At 32.2% G+C, this 18,230-nt stretch overlaps 1 protein-coding gene across 4 annotated transcripts; it reads left to right on the top strand.

Moving 5' to 3' along the window:
* The first annotated feature begins 6,038 nt into the window (after positions 1 to 6,038).
* LOC130970321 (protein ALWAYS EARLY 3) lies at positions 6,039 to 17,166 on the top strand. Of its 4 annotated transcripts, none has more exons than XM_057896383.1 (21): positions 6,039 to 6,223; positions 7,410 to 7,513; positions 7,730 to 7,864; positions 8,064 to 8,162; positions 8,387 to 8,449; positions 8,860 to 8,937; positions 9,167 to 9,353; positions 9,570 to 9,820; positions 9,907 to 10,285; positions 10,517 to 10,594; positions 11,131 to 11,333; positions 11,448 to 11,498; positions 11,816 to 12,142; positions 12,231 to 12,409; positions 12,636 to 12,918; positions 13,817 to 14,050; positions 14,694 to 14,855; positions 14,973 to 15,116; positions 15,224 to 15,448; positions 15,970 to 16,266; positions 16,692 to 17,166. In XM_057896383.1, the coding sequence occupies exons 2-21, from the start codon at positions 7,457 to 7,459 to the stop codon at positions 16,854 to 16,856; spliced, it is 3,597 nt and encodes a 1,198-aa protein (XP_057752366.1). In that variant the 5' UTR covers positions 6,039 to 6,223; positions 7,410 to 7,456; the 3' UTR covers positions 16,857 to 17,166. The 4 variants fall into 4 exon arrangements, with proteins under 4 accessions (XP_057752366.1, XP_057752358.1, XP_057752375.1 ...); XM_057896375.1 differs by having other exon boundaries at positions 6,045 to 6,223; positions 7,513 to 7,613; XM_057896399.1 differs by having other exon boundaries at positions 6,154 to 6,223; positions 7,410 to 7,613.
* The last annotated feature ends 1,064 nt before the right edge of the window (positions 17,167 to 18,230 follow it).

Genomic DNA, 18,230 nt, shown 5'->3' with positions numbered 1-18,230 from the left:
CTCAAAATCCGCCTTATTGGAAGATGTGAAAATACTCTTAAAGTAGTCTTCAGCTACCTTAGCAATATCATCATTGGTTATTGCCATATCCCCATTATCTCTCTGCAGATGCTATATTTTATTTCTTCTTGCTCTAGATTTAAATTTTCGATGGAAGAAGTTTGTATTTTAATCTCCTTTCTTCAGTCATTTAATTATAGATTTGTCTTTTCAATAAAATTTCTCGTGCAAATATATTTTTTTTAAGCCGTTGTTCAAGTTCAAGTAATTTAATGTATCCACTCCCATGATGTCCGATGTTCGTTTTTGTTCTAGGAGATTAATAAATTCTACGATCTCATTTTTAGAATTAGTTGGGCTGTTTTTTTGCTAGAGAATCAGTGTCTAACCAATTTAAGCTTCTGAAATAATCTGAACATTACTGAACCTTTTATATCCGAGTTTCAAAACTCGCTGATAAAGTTGCGAATTTGTTCTTCACCACACCAGCGGAATTGAAGCTTGAATCTCCTCTTTGATCTCTTCGATTAGTAGTTAGTGTCCAAAAGGAGAGGGTATGATCAGAACTTGTCTCTGATAGTCTAAAGACTGTGGGTTAAGAGTATAATTGAGACCAAGATTTATCAACAAGTACTCTGTCAAGTCTTTTCCGAATTAGTTCACCATTCCTGCGTCTGTTAAATATTTTATATTTAATTCTATCCTTACAGCAGAAGTAGGAACCTTACCTTCTTGGGTTTGGCAAACTATTCTTGAAAGGAGGTGAGTTGTAGAGAAAGGCATTAGTTGAAAAGCAAGTTATGGTGATATCCGAATCTTCAGTGAACCATGGTTCCCTCCTCCTTACCCCTTCACTGTCCCATCATCTGCGACACTACTATCAGATAGTTACCATTTGTTATGAGTAAAAGACTTGCTTTTGTCAAATAAATAGTGGAATCAAGCATTAATTTTCAGATCTTTTTTCTCAAAAAATTACTCAGCGAATCCTCTCCATAACTCCGAGAGAAGGTGAAGACACAATTCAATGGGTGATGAACAGAGCAAAAATATATGATGTTGCATCAGGGTACATTTTTGCTTACCAATTTTACCATACTTCCATTGAATTTTATCCGAATTTCATGTAACAGAAGCCAATTTGGAGCCATTTATGGAAGTTGAAAATTTCTCACAAGATTTTGCTCTTTGCGTGAAAAATTCTCCATGGTAAGCTTCTTGTTCTATTTTCCATCCATCAACGGTTCACATCCACTCTGCTAATTTGTCCAATCTGCAAGTCAACACCAGAATCATTCATGCACTGTTTATTTTTCTGTGGAGATGCTAATCTAGTGTAGAAGAAGAGTCCTTTTACTTACTTCATTCCAGATCCTAGATATTTATTTGTTTTTCAATTGGTGGAGGGATTCAGTGTTACAAATTAGACTTCAGGGAACAAGCTCTCACAGAGCTCGATTGATTTTGATTATAGCTTAGAATATTTGGAAGGAGAGATGTCGACAAGCCTCCAAAAAAAATACTAGCAACATTGTTTAAGTTGAACTAAGAGCTATTTATTTTATCTTATGCATAATGTCCTAAATTTTTTTATTTACTTTTTTATGTTATTTTCTTCTTACAATTTCACTTATTCATAAATATTTAAAAATCTCATTTTTTTTGTTTTTGTCCTTTTGAATATTATATTTATTTCTCTATTAAATAAAATATCACCAATAATTAAAAAAAAAAAGTAGATCACAGGGAGGGTCACTTAATTCAAAGATTTTGTTAACGTAGCTTTGACACTCGTTCACATTATAAATATAAACTTTCTTATTTAAAAGAATAACCAGTACATTTAAGGTTATTAAAAACTTAATGTTTCTTAATAAACATTTTTCATATTATAACCTTTAAAGTGTCTTAAGAATAGCTACGACCAAAACCCTCATTCAAATAGAAGACATATAACTTTATGAGTATTTAATTTATCAAGTGACTGGATTTAGTGATAAATTTCTTGTTTAGGATATTGCCAGCTATAACTTATAATTCAAGGAACATGTAATCTTAGCGGTCATAGTATGTTACATAATTTAAGCAAATTATACCCCCCAAAAAATAAAATGTTGCCGTGCAATGATATCATGCAGAGTTCCATGAAAAACAGAGGAGTGAAAAATCAACTTGTGCTAGGTATATATCAAATTAATTATTAAAATAGAATATATATTACAATATAAAATATATATTTATAAAAATATTATTTATATATTTAAATTAATTATTATATATTTTTAAATTAGTTATTATATATTTTATATTTTAATATATATTTTATTTTAGTGACTAATTTTAATATATACATAATATAGTTATACATTAAAAATAAATTAAATTATTTAATATTTATATATAAATAATACATAATTATTAATTTTAATGATTAGTTTTGATGCGTAAATTTTTTTTTGTTTCAAAAGTTGTATGCTTTGAATTAAGAAATTAATTTAGAGAGTAATACTAGCTAGGAGCAACCGTAGCCCGTAGGCATTACAGTATTTTCGAATCATATTTTATAAAATAATATTTATTTACTATTTATTGTTTTTTCTACTCTATTAATGTTTTTTGGAAATGAAAAGATATACTTATTTTATGAAACATAAAGCTTATTTCATAAAATATTTTAAAAAATGACTCTTACAGTCTTACCAGTTGAAATTAGGGAAAGGATGAAACCAATATTAAAAATGACAACTGGCCATTCTACTTCATCGTACCACTTGCTTTACCATGAAGATTTTTTTTTTTTTTTTTTTTTTACTTGTATTCAAATCGAAAGGCAAGATTAAATCAGATTAAATGAAATTAAAAAATAAAATTAAATAATCTAATTCAAATTATAACAAATTATATAATTCAAATTGAAACGGATCCACAATCACTTCTATAACTCATTGGTCACTTCTATCTTAATTTTTTCTTCGTTTTTTGTTGTTTTGAAATAATAAAAAAGACAATTAAAAAAAATAAAAAATATATTTTATTTTTAAAGTTTATCAAAAATTTTATAAATACTCATATATTTTATTTGTTTTTATTTTGTCTAAAAAAATTTTAATTTGTATTAAATATATCTTTAATAGATAAATTTTTTAAAAATTTAAAACTAATTTAATAATAATATATAATAAATATCTCTAATTTATTTATATTAATAATTGCTTTTGTCAAATTAATATTAAATTAGTTTTAAATTTTTTAAAAAATTAATAATAAAAAATATATTTAACATAAATAAAAACTTTTAAAATAAAATAAAATTTTAAAATATTTTTAAAATTTTTAACAAACTAAAAAAAGCTTTGCCCAAAAGAAAAAGAGAATGAAACAGAAAGCCACTTGCAGTTGCAGTAATGCTAGTGTGAAGTCTGAAAGGCAAGTGGGTCGCACGCACCACTGAGGAGCGTGAAGTGACTCCTGCGACAGGGATGGTTAACGTCAGCTGCTGACAATTCGCAATAGCGTGTGTGAAACCAACGGCTCAGATTAGATCTTAGACTATCCAACGGCCCAATTGCATTTCAAAATGTCGGCTAGATATTTTTTGCCCGTGCCTAATTGCCTATACTGGACTGCAATTTTTCTTTCTTAAATAAGTTTTATTCTTTATAAATTAATCAATTTTTAATTTTTATTTTCTAATTTAGTAAAATTTAAAAAATTTATGTTTCTTTTAATTTCTGCTGTCAATTTATTTCTTAAGTGCTATTTATAATGTAAGAAAATAACGTCATATTAACATTCATCATGTCAAATTTTATTCGACAAAACAAAAATACCATTTTTATTTATAAAAATTTTAGAATGTTAAAAAATTTATTCATTAATAAATTAAATAAATTATATATTTATGAAAAATAAAAATTTATTGATTTTATTCATAAAAATTCAAAATGTAAATAAATCTACACAACATGAATAAAAATAATATTTGAATACTTTTGTTATATAAAAATCATCTTTAGTAGATATAAAACTAATTTCGTTTAAATTTATCAGCGTTTTAAATTAAAATTTTATAATTTAAAATAGTAATGTACTCCCAAAACTAAAATATTTTCTCCCATTTTATTCTGTTGCAATTATTTATAAAAGGAAGCATATATTTGTCATAAAATTGTTATAAACTGATAGATAGACGAGATGTTTCATGCCTTTGAATTTTGTTGCACCTTTGAATCAGTTATACACTTATACTCCCTTCGGATGTAGTAAATGTTACCAATTTTATTTGTTTGTCTATTTATTATCTTGTTTCTTACATGATAATGCTATTATATTACCACTTCTTCTTTTGGGTAGAATTAATTTTTTTTTGTTGGTATTATACGGGGTTGACGTCTTAAAAAAAAAAAATTCTACATGCAAATTAATCGGGATAAAATAGCCATTCTTTCATTATCTCTGAGAATATTAAGAATCTTAGAAGGAGGTAAGTTTTAAAAAATATAATCAGTTTTTGAGTTTATATTCAATCTAGCCAGGTAATCAGTACTTTTATTTCTTTTTCTATAAATTTGTACAAAAATTATATTCTACTTTTCTCTTCAGTTTATTCACTTTTTTGATTATGGGATTAGGATGTCTCTTCAACTTCTTTCTCCATTCAAGAAACTCACTACAGCTGCAGAATCAATCTCAGCAATAATTTGGGTAGAATTATGTTAAACTTCAAGAAGGAACGAAAAATTAATTTTACAATAAGAAAACTGAAATAAAGTTTTAGGTGAAACCAAAACCACTAAAAATAGCATTTACGTCAAATGAAAGAAACAATAGTCCAATTTATAGTTGAGATTGGGCTTACAACTTAGTTACAGGGCCCAAAACATTGAAGAAAAAAAAATGAATCTCACATAGTCACACTTCTCTTGGGCTCTTGGCGAAAAAATCCCACCTTTGACTAACTAATTTGGATAGGTGACTTGTTTGGCTAAACAAATTTATGAGAGTTCGAATTTAGTTTTGTGTGTAATAAATAATTGATTAACAACAAACTTTTAAATAAAATTCACAATGGATTATTAACCTATCGAATTAAAAATCCCATATAAAAAAAATCCCACACTTAGATAAGAAGAAAGACAATGGTACAGCTTTCACTAAATGTGCAATGTAATTGATCAATTATAAAAAAAAGAGTGTTAGGAGCCAGCAACTTTTATGATTTATAACCATTAAATAGTTATTAATAATAATTTTAATGGTATGAGATTTTATCTAATAGTATAGAATTACTCATTTTTTTTGCTGATTATATACTGGACAGAATTAAATAAAGTTACTGATCCATAGATTTTTTCTTATAAAAATTCGTATACAGATATCTTCATACGAAAGTTTATATCTAAGACAAATTTAATTAAATCATAAATCATCATGTAATGATTCTCAACTATCAATTTTAGACAACTGAGTCTTCACCTTGAACATTGCATGCGCGTGTGATTCAATTTGAACGCTGCTATATTCTCTGCTACAGCTATAGAACTGCTTCTGTATATCAAATTCTAACACAAATCTTAACTCTATACCCTGTATATAGAAGATTTTTGGGATGCATTGATATGCTATAACAATAACCAATGCTCATTTGTGCTTTAAACCAATCCCAACCCCAATAACCCAGTACAATAGTACCAGAATTATCTTCAATCAACTTTGGATGGTGACCATACAAATATTAAACAACTGAATTCTTTAAAACTTCATATAAACATAAACCACCAGTAGTATTAATTACAACAATTGTTAAAAGTACACAACAATACAACATTAACTAATTCATTTAAATAATCGCCAATACGTTGCAAATTGAAATGGAAAAAAAAAACATTGTTAGTTTTTGAAAATTTAAATTCAGTTTCACTTCACAACACTTAACTCAGTTTAAAGCGTGTGTAGGGAAAGAAAGAAAGAAAGGAAACAAAAGTAGATATAAATAAAAAAAAATTGGCACCAATTATTTTAAAGTTTCGCGGTTATGCCCTCGATTTCATTTTGTTCACAACACCAACAACTACAACTACTACTTGCTTCTTCATCTCTTGTTTCTATTATATGCTTTCTCTCTGTCACTCTCGACTTCATCTTCTTCTTAAAGATTCCAATCAGATCCCTCCACAGAATCACTGTTACGCCTTCAATTCGCAATTTCAGTTCTCTACGATCGGTGAGCTTCAATTCCTTTTCCTCTCTTCTCGCTCATTCTATTGCCGCAAAACGACAATTGTTTTTCCTTCTGCTTAAATTCCCAATTTCAATTGTGCGTTACTTTTTTCCTTTTTTGAATTGTGGTTGCTAATTAGAGACCGCGGATCAGAGTGGGTTGATTCGCCAAAAGTAGTTGAATTCTTTGTTTGGTTTTGATTTTTTTTTTCCCATGAGCTAACCTGAAATGCTGGCTGGGTTGGGTCTTATCTTAGGGGCAAGTGAATTAACTGGATCAATTAATTCTCAAGGTTTCTACAATTTCGGTTATGGGTTCTGAGTTTATTCCCCGCACATGCACTTGATTTTCCCTTTTGTGTTTTTTTTTTTTTTATCTACTTGTTAGTTTCTTATCTTAGCTGCCAAACTTTAACTGAGCTGAAAATTGTTTCCTTTGCTTCTAGTTGGGGCTATTTCTAACTGTGATTTCTTATTCTTTCGTTTATGTTTAGTACTGAACTGGGATTCTTAGTTTCAAATGGATTTTATGTTTGTTGGCGGGATGATCGAGGAATGAGTAAGAAACTGTGTTCTCGTTCTTCAGAGAGGGGAAATGGGTTTGGGTCTGTGAGATTAGATTGCATACTATGAAAGTTTCTAAATGTGATGCTGTCTTGCTTCCTTGGAAGAATCTTTCTCTTCAGCGCATGTTTGTAGTTTATTTAACTGACAAGGAACTTCTATGGCTGCATCTGGGTGCCTGTAACTTGGTTTCTGGGTTATCGATGGGATACAAAATAATGAAACAAGTTCATGAAAATTAACTAAGAAAAAGGAGTGATAACAAAGTTGAGTTTGCAATGCAATCCCTTCTAGGCTATTAGCCTTTGTGGTAAAAAGGTTTCAAACTTGCAATGCAATCAAAAAATTAAGAGCTGTTTATATTTGCTTCTTCTTTTGGAATTTGAAAAATCTCTATAAAAGACCAGCTTGGTGCAATTTGGGCTAAGGCCTGTCGTCCATTGTTACTATGTGGGTAGATTTTCCAGTTCCCACAAGGGCAAGGAGCTTGAACTTTCTTATTCATTATTTTTGCTAAATACTTGTATCTCAGGTTTTGTTTTTATCCAACTGCATAGTAAGACTATATTTCTGTCCAACTTATTTGTCGTTGTACAATCTGCTGCCCTCTAACATAGTGTATATAGGGAGACAAATGTTGTGTTTGTTGTGACGCTGAAGATGGTATTGTCAAATGTGCATCATATATTCAATCACAAATGGACTTCAGGGCTGTAAGCTGATTTTCAGGGTGTGTCTTCTGGATTTTGTTCCTCATCCATGTTGTATTTAGGGAGAAACGAGATTCCATTTCAGTATTTGGTCATCTAGAGCAAACTTTAGAGCCTCAAGTATGGAAGCTTTACATTGTGAAGATTTTGCTGAGATCTTTGTCAAGTTACTTCGTTAGACCTAGTTTCTTTTGAAAATGATTTTCTAACTCTGATGCCCTTCTGCTTATTTTCAGATTATGGCCCCTTCCAAAAAATCCAGAAGTGTAAATAAGAGGTTTCCTAATGTTCGTGAAGCTGCTTCGAGTAAAGATAAAAATGCAGAAAATGCTAGCAAGAATAAGCAGAAGGCAAGTCCTGGCACTCAGAAGGTGAATGTTTCATAACTTCTTTGGAAATAACTTCTTTTCTTACACATGTATGCAATTAAAAGAAGGGAAAGAATTTTTCCCATTACTTATTGTTCATTTTGTCCCTTTGACCAAAATTCAAAAAGTTTGGTGCAATTGGTTGGGCAATATGAATTTTATTTTCATATTTATAATTGTTTCAAATTTTGATGATATGCAGAAGAGAAAATTGGCTGACATGTTAGGGCCACAATGGAGCAAGGAGGAACTTGAGCATTTCTATGAAGCTTACCGTAAATATGGAAAAGACTGGAAGAAGGTTAGTTATATTTTTTAGTCCTACATAATGGCTAAAAGTTAACTCTCATCATCAGGTTTTTTATCTACTATGAATGACCATGTATCTAGAAAACACTGTTGCTTAAAACTCCATGGGAAGTTGGAGGATCAAGGCTGTTTTGTGAATCTTTGATGCATGACAATTTCCCTGTGCATTGTTATTAGTGAAAATATCCTTCAGTGACAGTTATACCATGTTTGCAGGTTTCTCTTGCAGTACGTAATAGATCCGTGGAAATGGTAGAAGCTTTGTACACAATGAACAGGGTAAATGCTGCATAAGTTTGAACATCGCAATTACTTTATTCATATTACTGAGTTGGATACTCCATTTATTCACTATTCATGAAGAAAAAAGTTCTAAAACATGTGTAGAGGTCTTAAAGTGATTTTAGCAATTTTGTATTCTTATACTTTTAAATACCACCTTTGTAAGCCATTAGGAGTGATCTAGTACTCTAGTGGTAACAGGGTTAGGTAGTATACATGAAGCGAGGGATTCAAACCTCATTGCCATGGATGACCAAAAATATACTACTTATGGTGTTGTTTTTGTATGATCTGGTATACACCATGATTGTTGTCATTTGGTTAAGGGTTACATTTCTAGTAGAATGGATATTAGTAAGAGTGGCCTATTGTTCGTAAAACATGTTATTCTTTGGGTTTATTTTTAGGCATACTTATCTCTTCCAGAGGGCACTGCTTCTGTTGTTGGACTGATAGCAATGATGACGGATCATTATAGTGTACTGGTAAGAATAAATTTAAACTTTTGGCACATTTTCTTTAACATTTACACTGGCATTCCTATTTTTGCTACATTGCCGTCCAATTGCAAGTTGTTTACCCGTCCAGCTGTGATATTAAAGATTCCCCTCCTGTTACATTCTTTTGGTTTGAATTAGTATTACAATTTGTAACAGAACCAACTTATGGAAATTTAGTTATAAGAAATGAAAATATGTGTAATTTCATTGTCAGGGAGGAAGTGACAGTGAAAAGGAGAGCAATGAAGATGCAGAAGTATCTAAAAGGTCTCAAAAACGTTTGCGAAAAAAACAAATGAATGACCATAAAACATTAGAGGGACCCTTTTCAGATCATTCTCAATCACAATCTGTTGCATCAGGTGATGGTTGCTTGTCGCTGTTGAAGACTAGGAATTCTGGTGGGTTAATTTGTCAAGCACATGCCAATGTTATTTCCTCTTTATTGTATTTTAATTTACATGTGTTTCCTTTAAAAAAAAACTCATTAATTGTTGCATTAAGGGATTATTGTTACTTATCTTTGGAATTTTTTTTTTTAGAAAAAAATATATCTAGATTTCTCTTGAATAAAATCCGTAATGATCTTACCGTTTTATTTTCTGAGATCGTTTCAGGGCTTACTCCTCATGCTGTCAGAAAACGGACTCCTCGAGTACCTATTTCACATTCCATTGGTAAAGATAATGCAGAGAAGTTATTTTCATCTGCCAGACAGGGGCGCAAACAAATGGTTGATACTAATGATGTTACTCATAAGATTGCATTAGCATTGGCCGAGGCTTCACAAAGAGGTGGCTCCTCAAAAATTTCTGCGTCTCCAAACAAGAGAGCAGCGCCATCACCTAGTAAGAAAAGTGGGAAGAAGGTAACAAGTTACTCCTATGACGACTTCAGTGGTCTTTTGTTATTTCTCTCAGAAAACTTAGTCTAGGTAGTTATGGTTGTCCACAGGTTAAATCAGAAATAGCTGGATCCAAGTTTTGCAGTTCTGATTTGGATGGGGGTAGTTCTGAATTGAGTTTAGGAAGCACAGAAGGAGACAATGGAGATTATAATAGAAAAACAGTTAATTGGACAAGTAGGGAAAACACTGGAAAAGGAAGGAATCGAGAAAAGAGAGTAAAACACACTGGGAACAATTTAGAACCTGAGGAAAGTTTAAACATGCATTTGGATGAGATAAAGGAAGCCTCAAGTGGGACAGATGATGGTAAAAATCTGAATTTTATCAAATCAAATTTTAGCACTGATTTTGCAAATGCAAAGAATCCAAGTCCCTCTTCTTACAAGGGTTCAAAGAAGAGAAGTAAAAAACTACAGGTTGAGAAAGGTAGAAAGTTAACTCTCTTCATCTAATTAATAATTTGTATTGTTTCCTACTTTATAACCAAGGGGGTTTTGTTTCAAATTTGAAAAAGAAAAATGATTTACGACTTAAGTATTTAGCATATCCTTTTCATTTTTCCTTTTACCATTTAATGGACTTCAACTTTGTAAATGAAGTACAGAAGTTACTAAGTTACTAATGCATCCATATCCCTTTCCCACTTCTCTTTTGTAGATGAAGCTTCGGCTTTTGATGCTCTGAAAACTTTGGCTGATCTGTCTTTGATGATGCCTGTTACGAATGCTGACAGTGGTAAGACATCTTAAGATTTCTGACATTTTAATCTAATTCCATTTATAATTTTCCTTCTCCCATAAGTCATTCGGAACAAACAATTAACTTGCATTGACATGAAACTGGTTATATACCCCAGTCCTGATCCTCCCTTCTGATGCACAATTCTCGGAGTTTCCAATAACCTTGCCCGATATTAAATGGTCTCTCTAGCCATTTGGTTTGATTTCCAGACATTAGATACCAATTTAAATTTGAAAAGACTTCTTTTCATGGGAGTTCACAAATAAAGATCTCATCTGCCACCAGAAGAGTCTTGCAAACAAAGATTTTCTGACACGTTACTGATTACAGTAACTAGTTTTCTCTCATCCTGCTTGCTATTTTTCGAACCAACTATCCTATCATTCTAATTCAAGACCACTTCTGGCTTTTCAGCAACCAAACTCTTTCCATGAGAAATTTCTCTCAGAATGTATCATCCATGCTCAACTGTTGGTCTGTTGAAATATATGGCATAAAATCTTTTCATGTTCTATTATTTTTGGCCTCAGAGTCATCAGCACAGGTCAGAGAAGGAAACCATGATGTTGAGGAGTCTAAAGTGAAAATGCATAAGGCAACTAAGATTGAAAGAACTGCTTCAAGTGCATTAGGCAAGATCTTCTCTGATGGAGCTGCTATTTCTGAAGGGGAGGGTGTGTACCAGCTTAATGCAGGAATCAGGAAAAGGAAACAGAAATCTTTTAGCCTAAACGTGTGAACTTAATTTCCAGAATTCAGTTTCAAAATTTATGGTTTATGACTTTCTCTGTATTTTGTGTATGTTTATATATATGGTATGCACTAAGAAGTAACTTGTTTGATGCAGAATGATGAAACACATACTGATTCTCACCTCAGTGGCTCCCAGAAAATCAAGGTACATATATATATTTTTTGGGTGATTAACCAAGGTACATAGTTATTAGATAATATTATACCATTGTCAAGACTTTGCCTAAATGCTTAAGATGTTAGGTGAGTGGTTTTATTACATCTTAAAAGTCTCTCATATTTCACACACTGTATTCTACACACATGTATTCTAGTTGCTTACTTTTCCGTTTTGCTTCTGAAGTTTTCATTTCTATATTTCATTTTGTATAAACCTATGAAATTTCCTTGATCTCCCAAAACTGTCCTCTCTACCATTTTCATGTATCTACTTATCATACCCGAACATTATCTTCATTATAGGATACTGATGAGGTCAAGAAATCAATGGTTAAAGGTAAGCGATCATCTGTTTCTACAACATATCCAAGACAACCAAAGTTAGTTAAATCCCCGGGAAAGATGTCTTCAAGTGGTAATGACAAAAGAGAAGGGGATGATTCAACTTCATCTCCCATAAAGGTTTCATCTGCTAACCAAGTCGGTCAAGTAAACAAAGGAAGGCCTAGAAGAAAAATGGGAAAACCAAAACCAATGGCAGAAGGAGATCCAGTGGTGTCTGGAAATATTTTCAGTAGTCAGCATAATAAATCCTGTGCTTCGGTCCAGAATAGTTCCTCTAGTCCCAAGGTTAATTATATTCCTTTTTATACAATAGTACTAATTGATTCATAATCTTTAATTAGGAAAGATGCCAATTTATTTTGGATTATTGTAGGGAAAGCTTATTAACTGCCTGTCTTCACATCAAGCACGGAGATGGTGCACTTTTGAATGGTTTTATAGTGCCATCGATTACCCATGGTTTTCAAAGAGGGAGTTCGTGGAGTACTTGGACCATGTTGGACTGGGTCATGTTCCTAGATTGACTCGTATTGAGTGGGGAGTCATTAGAAGGTATTTGATATGAAATGCTTACATTTAATTCTTCCAATGCATCATGACAATGTCAAGATTGACAATATATTACAGCATCTATATCCAAGTGGCCAAGATTTCAATGTGTGCGCTACTGCTACATCAACCTTCTCACATGATGAGGCATAATTGGGATATAAAACCATTCATTTGGGTTAATTTTGTTTCTGGAAATGTACTTAATCGTCATGCTACTTTTATGCAGTTCCCTTGGCAAACCGCGGAGATTTTCAGAGCAATTTTTGATAGAAGAAAAACAGAAGCTTAATCAATACCGAGAATCTGTTAGATCACATTATGCTGAAGTTCTTGCTGGTACCAAGGAAGGCCTTCCTACTGATTTGGCTCGGCCATTAATTGTTGGCCAGCGAGTTATTGCTATTCATCCGAAGACAAGAGAGATTCATAATGGAAGTATACTAACTGTTGACCATTGTCGGTGTCTGGTTCAGTTTGACCAGCGTGAACTCGGGGCTGAATTTGTTATGGTATGTTTTCTTCTTTTTGATGGTAGAAGCCTTGTGCATCAGACTGCCTTTATTCTTATTGTTATTATTAAAATCCATGATTATATTATCATGGATGGGCATTTTGTTGCATTGGATAAGGTGTTTAAAAGATGCTTCTGTAAATAGCCAAGAGCCAAAGATGTGAAATTGATTGGTCACAGTAGATCCAGTTATATGGCATGTATGAAAGATGTGATTGGAGATCAAACTTAATTAGACTCTTGATTTGACTGTAGGATCACATGATATTCTAGTCACCAGATAGCAAACGATCCAATACATATGCAAAATCTTTTTGGCTTAAGATTGTTATAGAGTCTAATTATATTGTGTGTGTGTGTTGGGGGGGGGGGGGGGGGACTAATGAAAAATCAAAATGAAAGGCTTTTCTGTATTGTTTTTTCCATGCAAGGTAAACTCTTAAATCTATAAACCCCCATAACATGCTCAATTGGATGTGTTCCTTTCTCCCTTATGCTTTGTCCAAGGAATTGTCGTGTGTACCACTGGAGCAAGTTAGGAGATACTTAGGTTTATTTATTACAAGCTTCACTGAAAAAAATGAAAGGAGGTCATGGGTAGTATTGAGCTGGAGAAGGCAGAGGATGTTGCTGCTGTAAAGGAGGTACTTTGGGCATATACCTAACCAATGTGAGACTATACGATTTGGCCCTGGCACCATAAATTGAACTGAAGGATTCTAGGCAACTATTACAAATTATAAACATGTTTTTTGGATAATTTTGTGTCAAACATCTTATTCCTCCTCTCATCTTATGTTTGATCATGTTTTCCCATTATTATCCTCATAGTATGTCGAACTGATAGTTTTCTCTTGTACTAGCATAATGGTGACACTGCTATTTTCATACTGCAGGATATAGATTGCATGCCTATGTATCCATTTGAAAATATGCCTACATCTATGGCAAGACACCACGTTGCTCATTGTAGAATAAACGAGACCTTTAATGATCTCCGACTTAATGGAAAACTGAAACAAGAAATTATTGCTGATCACACAATATTGTCCCCTAGTGAGACTATAGATACTACTAAAGGTCTTCACATATTGCCCACTAAGCATGGAAGCAGTACTTTATCAAATCAGGTACAAATTTTTATTGAAATGGAATTTCAATTTATAATCTGTTAAGATGGTGATGATCTGATTGTTTCAGGTTCTTCAAATCCAAGATGTAAAATACATTGGTTCAGGATTTTAATTTTTGCTAAAATTTTACCAAAAGAATGTTTAACCCCCTCTTTTCTTGTCTCTTTAGAATTTATTTATTCTTCTCACACATGCATATCCAGATTAGAGCTAGTTTATTCATCAAATTTGTGAAACTAAAAAATTATAATTAAAAAAATAGAAAATTCCAGAGTACAAGCTCATTGGAACTAAATTATGAGTACTCTAAGCTGACAGAATGGTTTGTGTATTAAAATCTTAGGAAGTCATATACAACTTAGACACAATCAGATACTAAATTATCTCCTTGCTTAATGAGTTCTATTTGTTTAGTTCTTCCCAAAGAATTGTACACAATCAGATACTTCAACACAAAACCCAACTCAGATGCATAATCATCTTAATTTTTTGTTTGATTCAGTCACACCCAAGTCAGAAACAGCATTATCTTAACTTTCCTTTCTTTTTCTTTTTCTTTTTTGGTAATGTTTCTTCATTTTTATGCTTTTAATGGGTCCCTGAGTAGTTTTCTTGTCATTTTTATACATGAATTTCTTAGGGAGTTTCACCAAATTCCAAATCACAAGTGAAAGCTATGTGCAATCAGATTTGTAATGCTCAACAGGCACCAAGTTTGCAACCTTTGCCTTTTGAACATGTTCATTCAAAAGAAGCTGACATATCGGCTATTTCAGAGTTGACTCGCGCTCTTGACAAGAAGGTACTGCCTGCAGCAATATCTGTTTCCCATTTTTGGTGTAGCCAAAATAAGAAGAAACTATATGCCTTTGTAATAGCCCTTTTTTTAAAGTTTTAAGCTGGTAATTTGAATATTCAGGAACTTGTGATGTCTGAACTGAAGGTCATGAATGATGGGGTTTCAGAAAGCCAGAAATATGGAGACAACTCATTGAAAGATTCAGAGTCTTTTAAGAGGAGTTATGCTTCACTAATAAAGCATTTAACTGAAGTAAATGAGCAGGCATGGATTTTATGGATCACTTAGCAGATTTGATCACATGTTTATCTGTCGTTATACTTCCTTATTCCAAAAATTTACAATTGCATTAATTGGCTGCACTTCTGCAGGTTTCTTCTGCTTTGTTTCGCCTGAGGCAACGCAACACATATCAAGGAAGCACCACAGAATTATCACTAAAGCCCATAGCTAATTATGATGACCCTGGTGGTCAAGCTAGCTCCTCCAATTGTTCAGCATGTCATAACCAAGAATCTATACCTCTTGGCCATATAGCTGAAATTGTTGAAAGTTCTAGAAGAAAAGCCCGAGCAATGGTTGTTCAAGCTACACAGGTATAGAAAGGCTGCCCTCTTTTCAGCTAATTAATAAATAAAACATGCATACACTACAAAATCAGAGAACACAAACACTAAACCTCAATTTTTTTTAGAAGTACTTAATGTTTATATTAAATATATGGAACTTGATGTTATTCTTTTTATATATAGCATAACCTGCATATCCTGCGGTGGACAGTTAGACTGCCATCTATTTCAAATGCCTCCTTCAAGGAATGGTTTCATTTCAAGGACTTAAAAAATATTAACGAAGTTGATCAAATAATTATTTCTCTTTTAGATAAGAATAATGAATTAGCTATTTTGAGTGGAAAGTACGTATATGAATATTTGCCTGCTGATAGATAGCTGGTTTTATATTCACTTTTATGGTAGGTCTTTCTTAAAGTATTGCTGAGTCATACTCGCAACTTATGTTTTTCACTAGGATGACCAAACCATATATCAGTATTAATTTTTAGCTTTACAATCCAGTGATCAACTTAGACCACAATTTCTCAATAAATTCATTGCAGGCAATGTCAATATTTATGAAGACAGATAGTAAGGTTGAAAAGATCGAGGATGCAATAAATTTTATCAATAATCAGCTTTCAGTGGATGACCCTGCTGCTCCAGCCACAAATTCTCTGCCTGCTGATTCAATTCACATCACTCTGGCTTCTCAGGATCAATTGACAGGAAACACATTAAATCCCTCAGTAAATTGTCATGCACAAGATGCTGAATTTAACAGTTCATCTGACCAAAATGAAATGAAAATTCCTTCAGAACTCATATCTCATTGTCTAGCTACACTACTCATGATTCAGGTAAATCATATAACTATTGATTTTGCTATTTACTACAAGGAATTTCATGTCAATCTCCCCTTCCTATTGGTTAGCTGTGTGTATTGCATGCAGTTCAACAAGATCTGAGTTCTGACTCGAGCATAGTTATGCACATCTTATCCAGTGCTGTTTAATTGATTTCCCCCAATATTTTTAATTTATCATGCACTTATAGGGTTCTTAAGTCCCTTTTTGGGGTTTAAAATGTTATGAGAAAATACCATTCTACGGAGTTAATCAGCTTATTCAAAAAGCAACTTCCTTGTCGACAAGTTTTGATTTTATATTTTGTAGTCAAAAGATTAAATATTTCAAGAAGTCATTTTCTGCAAATTGATTGAATAAGTTCTCCTGGTGGATTCTTAGACTACAGCCTGATCTGTCTTTGATAAAACCTATTGCAGAAGTGCACGGAACGACAGTTTCCACCAGCTGATGTTGCTCAGGTACTAGATTCCGCTGTCACGAGTCTGCAGCCATTTTGCTCAAAGAACCTTCCAATATATGGGGAGATACAGAAATGCATGGGTATCATAAGAAACCAGATATTGGCACTCATACCAACTTAGCTTAGTTTGAACACCTTCCTCCAGTTGTTTGTGAATCTTCAGTGCTCATCAGAGTTATTAGGCTGGTTCATCTAAATGAGGCCAGAGTTCTCTGGAATCTCACTTGACATATAAATTACTTTCACCTTGGTGGGAACCCATATTTTAACATTTGAAGGGAAAAACACTGATTAGGAACTGTTTAACACGCCACGTGTATCTAAATGAAAAGGGAAGATTATACATCACCTTATTCTCTTTTCATATGTACATAATATAAAAAACGAAACCACCATTGTGATTAGTGAGGGTAGCAGTGTGTGATGTCAAATTTTCTGTGTATTTTTTTTTAATTTCACTTTTCTTACTTTTTATCATTGGGGAAAAAACTCTCGAGAAGCGAAGCTAAGCCTAGCATGGAGGTAGTGTATGCTATTGGCAACTGTAAACAGGCAAATTAGTATATAAGTTCACAATTATTATTATAATCTTGATGCCTTGCTTTGGAAATCAGTATATAAATACGCCTCATTCAGTCCTTTTTGGGAAATCTGAACTCAACTAATATATACCATAGAATATATGAATTTGGGGTTTTAATTTAGGATATATTGGTAAAAGTTAGTAAGTACTTTTATAGTTTGATTAAGAGATTATGTATTTGCTAACTAATTGTACTTCAAACGACATAGTCTCCTCATACTTTATCTAGAGGTTGTGGGTTCGAATCTCCTTATCTTTGATAAAAAAAAAGATTAAGTATTTAAATATTAAAAATAATAAAAAAATATAGGTAAACAATTTATAATGCCAACTTTAAATAACTGTAATTAATAATAATTAATTATGTATTTTTTAAAAAATAAATTTAAATAATACTAATTAATGACAATTAATTAATATGAAATGCAATTCAAAAATACTTGTTGGCTAAACCCCTATTTGGTAACCTAAAGGATCCTCCTTTTTAGAATAAGAACATAAAAACTTTCTCAATTTCTATATTGGAGATTTAAGCTGCCAAAATATATGTTCATTTTGTTTGAACTTCATAAGTTGTTAGGATTCTAAACTAGTATATAAAATTGACACATTTGTCTGTATTGTCATGTCACCACGTCACCATCTCAATGGCTTAAACTGTCAGCATTTAAGAAAATAATTAAAATGGTTTTAGAACTTAGATATAAAATTATTAAAATTGAAATAAATAACACATTAAAGACATTAAGACAAAATTGAAACAAAAAGAAAAAAATGACTACAGAAACCATATTTTTTATTTTAAATTTGTCAGATTGATATAATCAGCTATATACACGCTGGCTTCATAGCTTTTCGCATATACAAAGTGTAAAACAGAATCCATTAACGTTACCATTTCGTATTAGATTA

This window comes from Arachis stenosperma, chromosome 1 (assembly GCF_014773155.1).
Source record: "Arachis stenosperma cultivar V10309 chromosome 1, arast.V10309.gnm1.PFL2, whole genome shotgun sequence".
NCBI classification, from domain to species: Eukaryota; Viridiplantae; Streptophyta; class Magnoliopsida; order Fabales; family Fabaceae; genus Arachis; species Arachis stenosperma.
The sequence above is the reverse complement of the archived record's forward strand: the minus strand, read 5'-3'. Positions and strand labels throughout refer to the sequence as shown.